This window comes from Chiloscyllium plagiosum, chromosome 40 (assembly GCF_004010195.1).
Source record: "Chiloscyllium plagiosum isolate BGI_BamShark_2017 chromosome 40, ASM401019v2, whole genome shotgun sequence".
Taxonomy (NCBI): Eukaryota; Metazoa; Chordata; class Chondrichthyes; order Orectolobiformes; family Hemiscylliidae; genus Chiloscyllium; species Chiloscyllium plagiosum.
Genome location: NC_057749.1, coordinates 19,260,738 through 19,274,121, shown reverse-complemented (window position 1 = coordinate 19,274,121; position 13,384 = coordinate 19,260,738). Strand labels below are relative to the sequence as shown.

Sequence of the window (13,384 nt, the reverse complement as noted above, 5' to 3'; positions counted from 1 at the left end):
GGGTGTGGGGGGGGGGGGGTGTAGCTGGTTGTTGTGGATTTTTTTTGGTCGGGACGGACTGGGTCGATTCGGCCCCTTCATTTGCCCCTGTCCCCGGTCGCCGGGCCCCGGGCGGGTATAAGGAGCCGGTTTGTCGGAGCCCAGTCCCCGGGCGGCCGACGCTGTTCACTCACCGGCCCCGCAGGTTGATGTCGGTGAAATATTCGGCGGAGATGAACTTCTCGGCTCTTTCCAGAGTCGTCCTGCGGTTCTTCAGCACGAAACCGGCCATGGTGCACCGCGTCAAACATCTCCCCAAATCCAACTCATAGGAACCCCCGACACTTGGTTCCGGCCTGAATTGTTCCCACCGCTCAGGCTATTCCAGCAATTGGCTCTCACCATCAACATGGAGATGTCCCACTGGTAACGAACGCCTGCCTTACTTGTCATCCTGGGCAATGGAATAACTGGATTGTGTGAGATTTATTATCACTCAGCAGCCATATTTTTACAATTGGCAACATACTCAAGTACCCACTTGAGTATGTTGCCAAGCATCTCACATTCTGACCAGCTTGTGTTAAAAGTACTGAAATGATCCAAACCTGGCATGAGTGAATAACCAGCAGTCATATCAAAGAGAAAATGTTATGGTTAATTTGAAAAGGCCAAGCGTACTCCTATAGCAAGGAAGATTTGTCAGTGATGCAAGAGAGTTGAAGGCAGATGCTTAGATGTGTACTGGACACCCTACAAAACGCCACCATAAATGCTGTCAGATCCCACATTCCAAGTAAAACAAAGCATTATTATTTGTAAAGAGCTGGGAACTAATTGTAATGTGAATGTACATTGCAGTGTGCCACATTTTACTGCTGTACTGGAATCTGTGAAGGTTGAATCACACAGTTCACCTGCCACATAGATGGGACAAAATATTAAGTTCCAGTCTATTCAGATATAAGATAAAATGCAAAAGTCTATAATTCAGCCAAAAAAAGGGAAAATAAACACTGAAATGTTTTCTGGATGCAAGAGAGTTGAAGGCAGATGCTTAGATGTGTACTGGACACCCTACAAAACGCCACCATAAATGCTGTCAGATCCCACATTCCAAGTAAAACAAAGCATTATTATTTGTAAAGAGCTGGGAACTAACTGTAATGTGAATGTACATTGCAGTGTGCCACATTTTACTGCTGTACTGGAATCTGTGAAGGTTGAGTCACACAGTTCACCTGCCACATAGATGGGACAAAATATTAAGTTCCAGCCTATTCAGATATAAGACAAAATGCAAAAGTCTATAATTCAGCCAAAAAAAGGGAAAATAAACAATGAAATGTTTTCCGCAAGCTTCAAAATAATACTGAATGGGAGCTGGACAAAAGTCAAAACGTACACATCCAAGATACAATAAATACCAAACATCACAACCCCAAAAGTTCTAGTTCTTTGTTATGCACAATAGATTGTTTTCAAACATTCCCATTGCAAACAGTACAAGGACTCATCTGATAGTTACAGGAATGCAACAACCCTGAATAAGCACCATGAGTGGCCAGCTCACAGTTCAATCAACAATCCACTACATCCTTCCCCACCCCCATCACCTTGCACAACAATATTAGCCTTTGGCAAAGATATAACTGGATTATTAAAACTCCAAAGGGAATAGATCATGAGGACCTGATAAAACATCAGTGTGCTTAATGAAAGGTTGTGTTGAAGAATTAGCACCAACAAATACTGGACTATGCAACTTATCAGTAAATGTATGGAGGGTGGGGTGCAGTGGTTACCAAAGATTGGTTTACTGCTAACTCGATTATTGTGGTGGTAATCTTGGAAAAGCTTGGGTGCTTAATAAGCCAAAGGAAACTGCTCGAGTTTAAGGCCTTCAGAAGATTAGACTTAGCACCGTAGTATAGCTCTTCAAAGTCTCTCGATCATGTAGCCTCTTACGTACTGACTGATGTAGCTTACTATTTACAAATCTGTGTATTAACCCTGTACACTATCATCTGTCTTATCTTTACAAAAGACAACCCATCACTTTCTGCTAATTAAATACTAATCCCATTCATTTCAGGTTCCTGTAAAGTATTAGAGAGTTTAATTTCCATCCACATCGTAAACTATGTTGAAGAACATAACATCCTGAAAATAAGTCAGCATGGATTCCTGAAAGCACAATCCTGTGAGAGCAACTTATGTATACTATGCAAGAGGCCATGCATGACTTTGACAGTAGCCTAAAGCACAAATGGATATACAGAAACCAGACTTTAGGAAAGCAACTAATTTTATGCTTCACCAAAATCTCCTGCATAACATGAACCCTTTACTGGATATGAGAAGAAATCTTAGTGGGTACAAATGTAGCAGAACAAGGGAACTCCCTGGTGTGGCTGTCACTGTAATAAAGTAGGATTATACAAATTTTCAGTGCAGTTCACCAAGATATTACTTTTGATATCCCACCTTGTGTTAAATAAACAAACAGTTTGCTGCAGGAGGAAGAACACCATTTGGTTTATGTTTCTTCTATACTGCATCCAAGTATACCCAAACTGTGTCATGCCTCACTCACGGGATATATATGCAGGGAAGGTGATGGCCTCGTGACATTATCACTGGACTGTTAATGCAGAGACCCAAGGAACCCAGGTTCAATTCCTACCATGGTACATGGTGGAATTTGAATCCAATAAATTAATCTGGAATTAAGAGTCTAATGACGACCACAAATCCATTGACGATTATTGAAAAAACCCATCTGTTTCACTAATGCCCTTTAGGAAGGAAACTACCATCCTTACCTGGTCTGGCCTTCATGTGACTCCAGACCCACAGCAATGTGGTCGACTCTTAATTAGCCTCTGAGCAATTAGTGCTGGCCTAGCCAACGATGCCCTCATCTCATGCATGACTTTTTTAAAAAGTCAAGCCCTGCTATTCCCTAAGTCATCACAAAGTTAACCATTTTATCCAAGTATACAAGATGCCCAAATTACCTGCTAGATAGACTCGGGCTAACTGTAAATATAATATAAAATATAAAAGCAGCGATGTGCTACTGAGACTTTATAAAGCTCTGGTTGGGCCCCATTTGGAGTATTGTGTCCAATTTGGTCCCCACACCTCAGGAAGGACATACTGGCACTGGAGTGTGTTCAGCAAAGATTCACATGGATGATCTCTGGAATGGTAGGTCTAACATACAAGGAACGGCTGAGGATCCTGGGATTGTATTCATTGGAGTTTAGAAGATTAAGGGGAGATCTAATAGAAACTTACAAGATAATACATGGCTTGGAAAGGGTGGACGCGAGGAAATTGTTTCCATTAGGCGGGGAGACTAGGATCCATGGACACAGCCTTAGAATTAGAGGGGCTAAATTCAGAAATGAAATGCGGAGACATTTCTTCAGCCAGAGAGTGGTGGGCCTGTGGAATTCATTGCCACAGAGTGCAGTGGAGGCTGGGACGCTGAATGTCTTCGAGGCAGAGATTGATAAATTCTTGATGTTACAAGGAATTAAGGGCTACAGGGAGAATGCGGGTAAGTGGAGTTGAAATGCCCATCAGCCATGATTGAATGGTGGAGTGGACTCGATGGGCCGAATGGCCTTACTTCTGCTCCAATGTCTTATGGTCTTAAATATGGACCAGGATCTGTACAAGAATTACTATTTACTACAAATAAATAGATTCTAACCACAGGTAAACAACTTTGAACTGTCAACATACAACGCTGATAGTTAAAGCTCTGGGTCCCTTCTAAAATTCCCTACACACAATTACAGAATGACAAAATTGAACAAAAGAAAATTGGTGTTGAGTGGATGGAAAAATACTGGGAAAGCAGTACAATGGTGCCAGTTATTCTGTGAAACCCCTTCAATGGAGGGATTCCTTCGGTTTCCCAAATCCTCACAGGAGACACAGAGTGACTAGTTCACAAATTTTAAAGTCTCCGACTTATTGATTTGAAAACAACAGCTTATAGCAACTGGTGGGAGATAATGAACCGGCTTTCTTCAGACTTGAAGTATTTTATTGGAGAGAGATGCCAATTGGTTTAAGCATTCTGAAGCCTTCTTTCAGTGTTGGCTCACACCTACAAGTTGTTCAGTTACCCATTAGCACTGTTGTTTGATGGGCCGAAGAGCCTCTTCTCTACTCTATGATTCTAAGCCAATCTAAGATAATTGGTGGTCTTTGTCATCCACAACTGGTCACAGCTTCACAAACTAATCAGCAATCTGTTGCCAGTTGAATCTCACTTTGTATACATAAGCTGGAGGCATGCCGTCCCCTGTTACACATTCCCCCAGCAACAGTATAAACACAACTTACAAAGTCTTTCAGTAACTTACTTGAAGTGTATAGCTATTCCTTCCTCAGTCTCTGTTTTCCTGTTAAATCCACAATCACAAATAAAGTAAACTAAAAAAAGTTAATCTTTACAATAATTTCATACCAAATACTTTAAGAGCTTAGAATAACCTTCTCTCCTTCACCCCCAGCAATCATTAACCATTAACTGGTTACAATAAGTAACCAAACCACTACATGGGTATATAAAGTATACACAAAAAGGAGAAACCAGCTCAGATAGTGTAGGGCAAGTGCACAGAATGGAAATTGCAGCAGCTCTGAATGATGGAGCTGAATGTTGTTAGGTGTCAGTCTTGCAAGTTCCATGTGAGATCATCACTATTTTTCTTTAATTTTTGGGAAGAGACCAAAAGACTGATGTTTGCTGATGGGAACTAGCCTGGAAAGATAATGCTAATTAATTACTGCTGGAATGACACTACAGACAGAGCAGTACCAAGATGCTGTTATGCTCAAGGACTGGCAGCTGATTGGATGCAGAATTGATCAATCAAGGGAGGACTGGTGCTGACTAGCCAACCGCAGAAAATATTGAAAAACTAAAATCAAAGACTGAACAAGCTCTCAGTGGGGCCTTGGGCAGCGCACAGTTTTGCTTTAGAAACTGCCAGACTAGGAAGCTGTTTGTCGGTTTTGTTGTCTTGAGTTATTCGGCTGTTATCAATTTGTTAAAAATTCTGAGAAAAGAATTCCAGTTTTAATAAGTAAGTGAAATGCCCCAGATGTCTGTGGAAGCTGTTTGCATTGACCAGTGACTTTGGAAATCAAGCAAGAGACACAATCATATGTGCCTATAATATAACACATCATGTCAGGATTTCCTAAAGACCTATTATTTATCATTGAAATGCTTATCAAATGGACAACTTAATGCAGTTTGTATAAATTTATTCCTTAACTGTGTCTGACTGTCAGTGTGAGAGTGGAAGTTTGTGATCGAAGAAGATTGGACTTCGATTGTAGATGTTGATTCAAGTTCCTTGTTGTCCATTTGGCCACTTTTAGAACACTGTGTTCAATTCTGATCTCCCTGCTTCAGGAAGGATATTATGAAACTTCAATGGGTTCAGAAAAGATTTACAAGAATGTTGCCAGGATTCAAAGGTTTGAGTTATAGGGAGAGGCTGAATAGGCTGGGGCTATTTTCCCTGGAGTGTTGAGGCTAAGGGGTAACCTTATAGATGCTTATAAAATCATGAGGGGTATGGAGAGGATGAATGGTCAAGGCCTTTTTCCGAGGGTAAGGGAGTCCAAGTTTAAGGTGACAGGGGAAAGATTCAGAGAGGATCTGAGGGACAATTTTTCACGCAGAGGGAGGTGCATGAATGGAATGAGCTGCCAGAAGAAGTGGTGGAGGCTGGTACAATTACAGCATTTAAAAGTCTTGATTTGGAGATGCCAGTGTTGGACTGGGGTATACAAAGTTAAAAATCATACAACAACAGGTTATGGTCCAAAAGGTTTATTTGGAAGCACTGGCTCTATGTTTTTTGCTAAACTTACATTACTAATAATAATTCTAAAGTGTAAACTTGCTGTCCAAAATCTGGTAGTTGTTTAGGCTGGTTAGGAATAATTGAGCAATTTTGAAGGCCATTGAATGTTTTAAGTTCACTATGTCGTGAATGTAGGGATAGTGAAGTTGATTTGGTTCGGGCTGCAATCCTTGGCTTGTAAGACATGGAGACTTTCTCTCGGTGGGAGCCTTAATGGGTTTTCTCACATTATTATCTGAAACTCATCTCATTACCACAGCATCATGCTGCGATGGTACAATTCTCTTCCTGCCTTTCCTCTTGTCAGAGGCAGGAGTAGTCACCACTATCCAGGTCTCCTTGATTCCTGGCACCAATGCCGGGTAGCTGTGGGAGTCGGTGGGTTTGTAAAAAATGTCAGTTTCAAGTCGGTCGTCATTAATGGAGATGGAGAGGTCCAGGAAGGGGAGGGAGGAGTCAGAGATGGTCCAGGTAAATTTAAGGTCAGGGTGGAATGTGTTGGTGAAGTTGATGAATTGCTCAACCTCCTCGCGGGAGCATGAGGTGGCGTCAATGCAGTCATCAATGTAGCGGAGGAAGAGGTGGGGAGTGGTGCCTGTGTAATTACAGAAGATCGACTGTTGTACGTAGCCAACAAAGAGACAGGCATAGCTGGGGCCCATACGTATAAGGCATTCTTCCTCCAGACCCAGGTGGTTAGGGTTTGGCGGTGGAGGCAGCCCAGGACATGGTCAGGAGGGTAGTTAAAGTGTTCGGCCACAAGGCGGTGGGGTTATTTAGTACATGTGTCCCAGAAATGTTCTCTGAAATGTTCAACATGTTGGCGTCCTGTCTCCCAAATGTAGAGGAGAGCACATCGGGAGCAACAGACACAATAGATGACTTGTGTGAAAGTGCAGGGAAATCTCTGTCGGATGTGGAAGAATCCTTTGAGGCCTTAGACGTAGGTAAGGAGGGGGAGGTGTGGGCGCAGTCTTTGCACTTCTTGCGGTGGCAGGGGAAGGTGCCGGGAGTGGAGGGTGGGTTGGTGGGGGTGGGGAGGGGAAGGTAGGGGGTGTGGATCTAACAAGGGAGTCGCAGAGGGAATGGTCTCTCCGGCACACAGATAGGGGTGGGGAGGGAAATATATTCCTGGTGCTGGGGTCTGTTTGTAGATGGCGGAAATGTTGGAGGATGATTTGATGTGTCCAGAGGTTGGTGGGGTGGAAGGTGAGGATGGGGGAAGTTCTGACCTTGTTGCATTTGGAGGGGTGGGGTTCAAGGGCAGAGGTGCGGGAGGTGGAGGACATGCGTTGGAAGGCATCATTAACCACGTCATAGAGTCAGAGAGATATACAGCATGGAAACAGACCCTTTGGTCCAACTCGTCCATGCCGACCAGATATCCTAACCTAATCGAGTCCCATTTGCCAGCACTTGGCCCATATCCCTCTAAACCCTTCCTATTCAAATACCCATTCAGATGCCTTTGAAATTCTGCAATTGTATCACCTCCACCATTTCCCCTGGCACCTCATTCCATACACACACCACCCTCTGCATGAAAACGTTGCCCCTTAGGTCTCCCCACCCCAGGAAAAAAAGATTTTGTCTATTTATCTTTTCCATACCTCTCATGTTTTATAAACCTCTGTAAGGTTACCCCTTAGCCTCCAATGCTCCAGGGAAAACAGCCCCAGCCTTTTCAGCCTCTTTCTTTATCTCAAATCCTCTAACCCTGGCAACATCTTTGTAAATCTTTTCTGAACCCTTTCAAGTTTCACAACATCGACAGGAAGGAGACCAGAATGGCACGCAATATTCCAAACGTGGCCTAACCATTGTCCTGTACAGCCGCAATATGACCTCCCAACTCCTGTACTCAATAAAGGAAGGCATACCAAACACCTTCTTCACTATCCTATCTACCTGCGACTCTACTTTCAAGGATACTTTCAAGATCTAATCTTGCTAACCGGAACCCCATGGGGAACCTTGTCAACTACCTTACTGAAGTCCATATTGAACATGTCCACTGCTCTGCCCTCTGAACCTGCACTTCAAGCTCTCTTTGTTCAGCAACACTCCCCAGGTCTTTTCCATTATGTCAAGAGTGTGGTGCTGGAAAAGCACAGCAGGTCAGACAGCATCCGAGGAGCAGGAAAATTAATGTTTCAGGCAAAGGTTCTTCATCAGGAAGCCATTCCTGACGAAGGGCTTTTGCCCAAAATGTTGATTTTTCCTGCTCCTCGGATGCTGCCTGACCTGCTGTGTTTTTCCAGCACCACACTCTTAACTCTAAGCTCCAGCATCTGCAGTATTCACTTTCACCTTTATCATTAAGTGTATAAGTCCTGCTAAGATTTGCCTTTCCAAAATGCAGTACCTTGCATAGAACTAAATTAAACTCCATCTGCCACCCCTCAGCCCATTGGCCCACCTGATCAAGATCTCATTATACTCTGAGGTAACCTTCTTCGCTACTTCAAGCTCTCTTTGTTCAGCAACACTCCCCAGGTCTTTTCCATTATGTCAAGAGTGTGGTGCTGGAAAAGCACAGCAGGTCAGACAGCATCCGAGGAGCAGGAAAATTAATGTTTCAGGCAAAGGTTCTTCATCAGGAAGCCATTCCTGACGAAGGGCTTTTGCCCAAAATGTTGATTTTTCCTGCTCCTCGGATGCTGCCTGACCTGCTGTGTTTTTCCAGCACCACACTCTTGACTCTAAGCTCCAGCATTTGAAGTATTCACTTTCACCTTTATCATTAAGTGTATAAGTCCTGCTAAGATTTGCTTTTCCAAAATGCAGTACCTTGCATAGAACGAAATTAAACTCCATCTGCCACTCCTCAGCCCATTGGCCCACCTGATCAAGATCTCATTATACTCTGAGGTAACCTTCTTCGCTGTCTACTACACCTCCAATTTGAAAGTCATTTGCAAACTTACTAACTATACCTCTTATGCTTACATCCAAATCATTTATATAAATGACAAAAAAATAGTGGACCCAGCACTAATCCTTGTGGCACTCCTCTAGTCACAGGCCTCCAGTCTAAAGAGCAACCCTTCACCACCACCTTCTATCTTCTACCTTTGAGCCAGTTCTGTATCCAAATGGCTAGTTCTCCCTGTATTCCATGAGATCTAATCTTGCTAGCCGGTCTCCCATGGGGAACCTTGTCAAATACCTTACTGAAGTCCATATAGAACATGTCCACTGCTCTGCCCTCATCAATCCTCTTTATTACTTATTCAAAAAACTCAATTAAGTTGGTGACACATGATTTCCCATGCACAAAGTCATGATGACTATCCCTAATCAGTCCTTGCTTTTCCAAATACACGTAAATCTATCCCTCAGGATTCCCTCCAACTTGCCCACTGCCAACATCAGGCTCACTGGTCTATAGTTCCCTGGCTTTTCCTGACCACTTTTCTTAACAGTGGTACCACGTTAGCCAATCTCCAGTCTTCCGGCACCTACCTTGTGGCTTTCGATGACACAAATTTCTCAGCAAGCGGCCCAGCAATCACTTCCCTAGCTTCCCACAGAATTCTAGGGTACACCTGATCAGGTCCTGGTCATTTATCCACTTTTATACATTTCAAGACATCCAGCACCTTCTCCTCTGTAATATGGACAGTTTCAAGATGTCACCATCTGTTTCCCCACATTCTATATCTTCTACGTCCTTCTCCACAGTAAACACCGATGCAAAATAATCATTTAGTATCTCCCCCATCTCCTGCTGCTCCACATGTAAGCTGCCTTGCCGGGGGAAATGCAATCTTTGAAGAAAGAGCCCATCTGGGATGTTCTCTGGTGGAATTCGTCCACCTGAGAATAGATACGACAGAGGCAGAGGAATTGGGAATACGGGATAGTGTTTTTACAGGAGGCAGAATGGGAGGAGATGTAGTCCAGGTAGCTGTGGGAATCAATGGATTTGTAGTAGATGTCTGTGTTGAGTTGGTTGCCGAAAGTGGAGATGGAGAGGTCCAGAAAGGGGAAGGAGGTGTCTGAGACATTCCAGGTGAACTTGAGGTTGGGGTAGAAGGTGTTTGTGAAGTTGATGGACTGTTCAACCTCCTCGTGGAAGCACAATGTGGTGCCTATACAGTCATCAATGCAGCAGAGGAAGAGGTGGGGAATGGTGCTGATCCTCACCTTCCAACCCACCAACCCCCGGGTACATCACATCATCCTCTGCTATTTCTTACACCTACAAACAGATTCCCACCACCAGGAATATATTTCCCTCCCCATCTCTAACTGCATGGCAGAGAGATCATTCCCTCTGCAACTCCTTTGTTAGGTCCATGTCCGCACCAACCCACCCTCCACTCCCAACACCTTCCCCTGCCACCGCAAGAAGTGCAAAACCTGCGCCCACACCTTCCCCTTTACCTCCGTCCAAAGCCCCAAAAGATCCTTTCCCTATACTTTCACACAAGTCATCTACTGTGTCCGTTACTCCCGATGTGCTCTCCTCTACATTGGCGAGACAGACCCCAATTTGCGGAATGTTTCACAGAACAACTCTGGGAAACACGTACTAAACAATCCCACCGCCCTGTGGCCGGACACTTTAACTCCCCCTCTCACTCTGCCAAGAACATGCAAGTCCTTGGCCTCCTCCACTGCCAAACCCTAGCCACCTGACACCTGGAGGAAGAATGCCTCATCTTCCACAGAATCAATGTGGATTTCATCAGATTCCTCATTTCCCTTCCCCACCTTATCTCAGGTCCAACCTTCCAACTCAGCACCAACCTCTTGAACTGTCCTACCTGTTCATCTTCCTTCCCACTTATCCGCTCCATTCTCCTCTCCTTCATCCCCACCTTCATCTACCTATCACATTCCCAGCTACCTTCCCTCCAGCCCCATCCCTCTCATGAAGGGCCCTCCAGCCCCATCCCTCTCAAAAGCCATTCTTAATGAAGGGCTTTTGCTCAAAATGTCGAGTCTCCTGCACCTCGGATGTTGCCTGACCAGCTGTACTTTTCCAGCTCCACACTCTTCGATTCCATTAACGTGGTGCCCAATTACAGAACTATAGTTTTAGCATGTCATCAAATTCATATTTGAATGATCCAGTAACATATTTCAATAATTTTCCTGCTTTTGTTATTAAAAAGTGAGCTTCTTCATCAATATGCAAAATTACAATTAAAATTTGATATTAAGAGTGTCATAAATTTCTTTCAATGCAGTACGTGGTACTCGTGATATGTGATACTTACAATCACAGGTTATATTTAAAGCTTATTTTTCATACCAAGTATACAACCTGAGAGCTTTTACATGGTCTCCACCCCGTTGGTGTTCCATGACAGGAGTGCCTTAGGTGGGAATATGAGAGACTAAAAGTCTCCTAACGAGACCTTTCCCTGTTAATGCATGCTTCAGTTCTGAACTTTACAATGGGCCAGTTCTGCAACACTCAGTCACTGGCAACACCTAGTACAAAGTTAAAAATCACACAACACCAGGTTATAGTCCAACAGGTTTAATTGGAAGCACTCTAGCTTTCAGAGCGACGGTCCTTTATCAGGTGATTGTGATGAAGGAGCGTTGCTCCGAAAGCTAGTGTGCTTCCAATTAAACCTGTTGGACTATAACCTGGTGTTGTGTGATTTTTAACTTTGTACATCCCAGTCCAAATCATCTCCAAATCATAACACCTCGTACAGGAAGACTAACATATTTTGGGGAGAACAAACACTTCTTAAACCAAGTTGTTGAGCCTCCAACAACAGTTAATATTTATCTCAGTACGCACCCAGGGAACAACACAAAGCACAGAATTCTCAACAAAACCCAATGAACATCTTCCCATATCTTCTTTGTAACAGGAAGTTCCAGAATGAGGTAAGCAACAGTTTGTTCCTCAAGGGGAGCACATCAGGGCGAGAGACTCTGCGTAAGTACGAACAATCTGACAGGAAGACTCTTCTCACGATCAGAAATCTCCTTTTCAAAAGGGAGCTCCTTTACTCTTAAAGGGTATCCTTTGTTCAACTGTCACCCACAAATCTTAATGTGGGAAGGTCTAGACAATGTCTAGATTTGGACTAACAAATGACAGCTAATAGCCATCTTTAACAAGAGAGAATCTAACCATTACCCCTTGACGTTTAATGGTGTAACCATCTCAGAATCTTCCACTATCAACATTCAATGGGTTACCATTGACAAGAAATTGGGCTTGCCATAATAAATATTGTGGATACAACAACAGGTCAGAGGTTAGAAATACTATGGCGAGTAACTCATCTTCTGACTCCCCAAAGCCTGTCAAACATTGTCAAGGCACAAGTCAGGAGTGTGATGGAATACTCCCCAAATGCCTAGAAGCTCAAGAAGCTTAACACCATCCAGAACAATGGATTACCCATCCTTGACTAGCAGCACATCCACAAGCATTCATACCCTTTATCACTGACACTCAATGACAATGGTGTACACTATCTTCTCTAGAAAGACAAGGGCAGCTGACATATGAGAACACCACCACCGGCAAGATCCCCTCTGAGCCACTCACCATCCTAACTTGGACATATATTGGGCTTATGCCAAAATGTTGACTGTCCTGCACCTTAGATGCTGCCTGACCGGCTGTGCTTTGCCAGCACCAGACTCTTTGACTCTGATCTCCAGCATCTGCAGTCCTCACTTTCTCCTAGTTCCTTTCGTTTTGCTCGGTCAAAACTCTGAAACTTTCCCCCGCACCCCCCCCCCCCCATCCAATGGCATTGTAAGTGCACCTACACCAATGGACTGCAGCAGGTCAGCTCACCACCATTTTCTCAGGGTGAACTAGGGATGGACAATAAACCAAACAGAAATATCCCCATCTTGGGAGTAAATAAAACAAAGTGGAAGCCTCTACACATACCTACAGTATCAAGTCCCCTCAGATTTTTGTTCCATTCCCCTCTGCTTTTCATCAAGACCTTTTCGTTTCAAGTTTTTTCAGGTATGTGTGCTGGACTGTCACCTTTGCTACTGATCTTCTGTGACTGGGATGGACTGGGCAGCTCAATCCTCATTTCCCAGAGTTGGGTTTGCTGGGAGCTTTGCTGTTCATGAGGAGCTTGGGGTTCAGGGCTCAAGTATACTAAAAGTTCCATTGCCTCCAGGAATTTAGTACTGGGATCCTTCACTTTCTTAACATCCTTCACACACTGCTATTTTTCACTGCTGCCTGTTTGGCCCCTTTCACCATAGAGTCATAGAGATGTACAGCATGGAAACTGACCCTTCGGCCCAACCCATCCATGCCAACCAGATATCCCAACCCAATCTAGTCTCACCTGCCAGCACCTGGTCCATATCCCTCCAAACCCTTCCTATTCATACACCCATCCAAATGCCCCTTAAATGTTGGGATTGTACCAGCCTCCACCACTTCCTCTGGCAGCTCATTCCATACCCGTGCCACCCTCTGTGTGAAAACGTTGCCCCTTAGGTCTCTTTTATATCTTTCCCCTCTCACCCTGAACTTATGCCCTCTA

At 44.0% G+C, this 13,384-nt stretch overlaps 1 protein-coding gene across 2 annotated transcripts in view; it reads right to left on the bottom strand.

Annotated features, from left to right (window-relative positions):
• The window catches only part of man2c1 (mannosidase, alpha, class 2C, member 1), a 128,813-nt gene extending 128,401 nt beyond the window's left edge, over positions 1 to 412 (bottom strand). Inside the window, exon 1 of one of the 2 annotated variants that reach the window (XM_043680530.1) lies at positions 174 to 412. In XM_043680530.1, the coding sequence (XP_043536465.1) occupies positions 174 to 271 (98 nt within the window). In that variant the 5' untranslated portion in view covers positions 272 to 412. The remainder of the gene's footprint in view (positions 1 to 173) is intronic. The other variant, XM_043680528.1, reaches the window with a different exon arrangement.
• Positions 413 to 13,384: the final 12,972 nt, after the last annotated feature.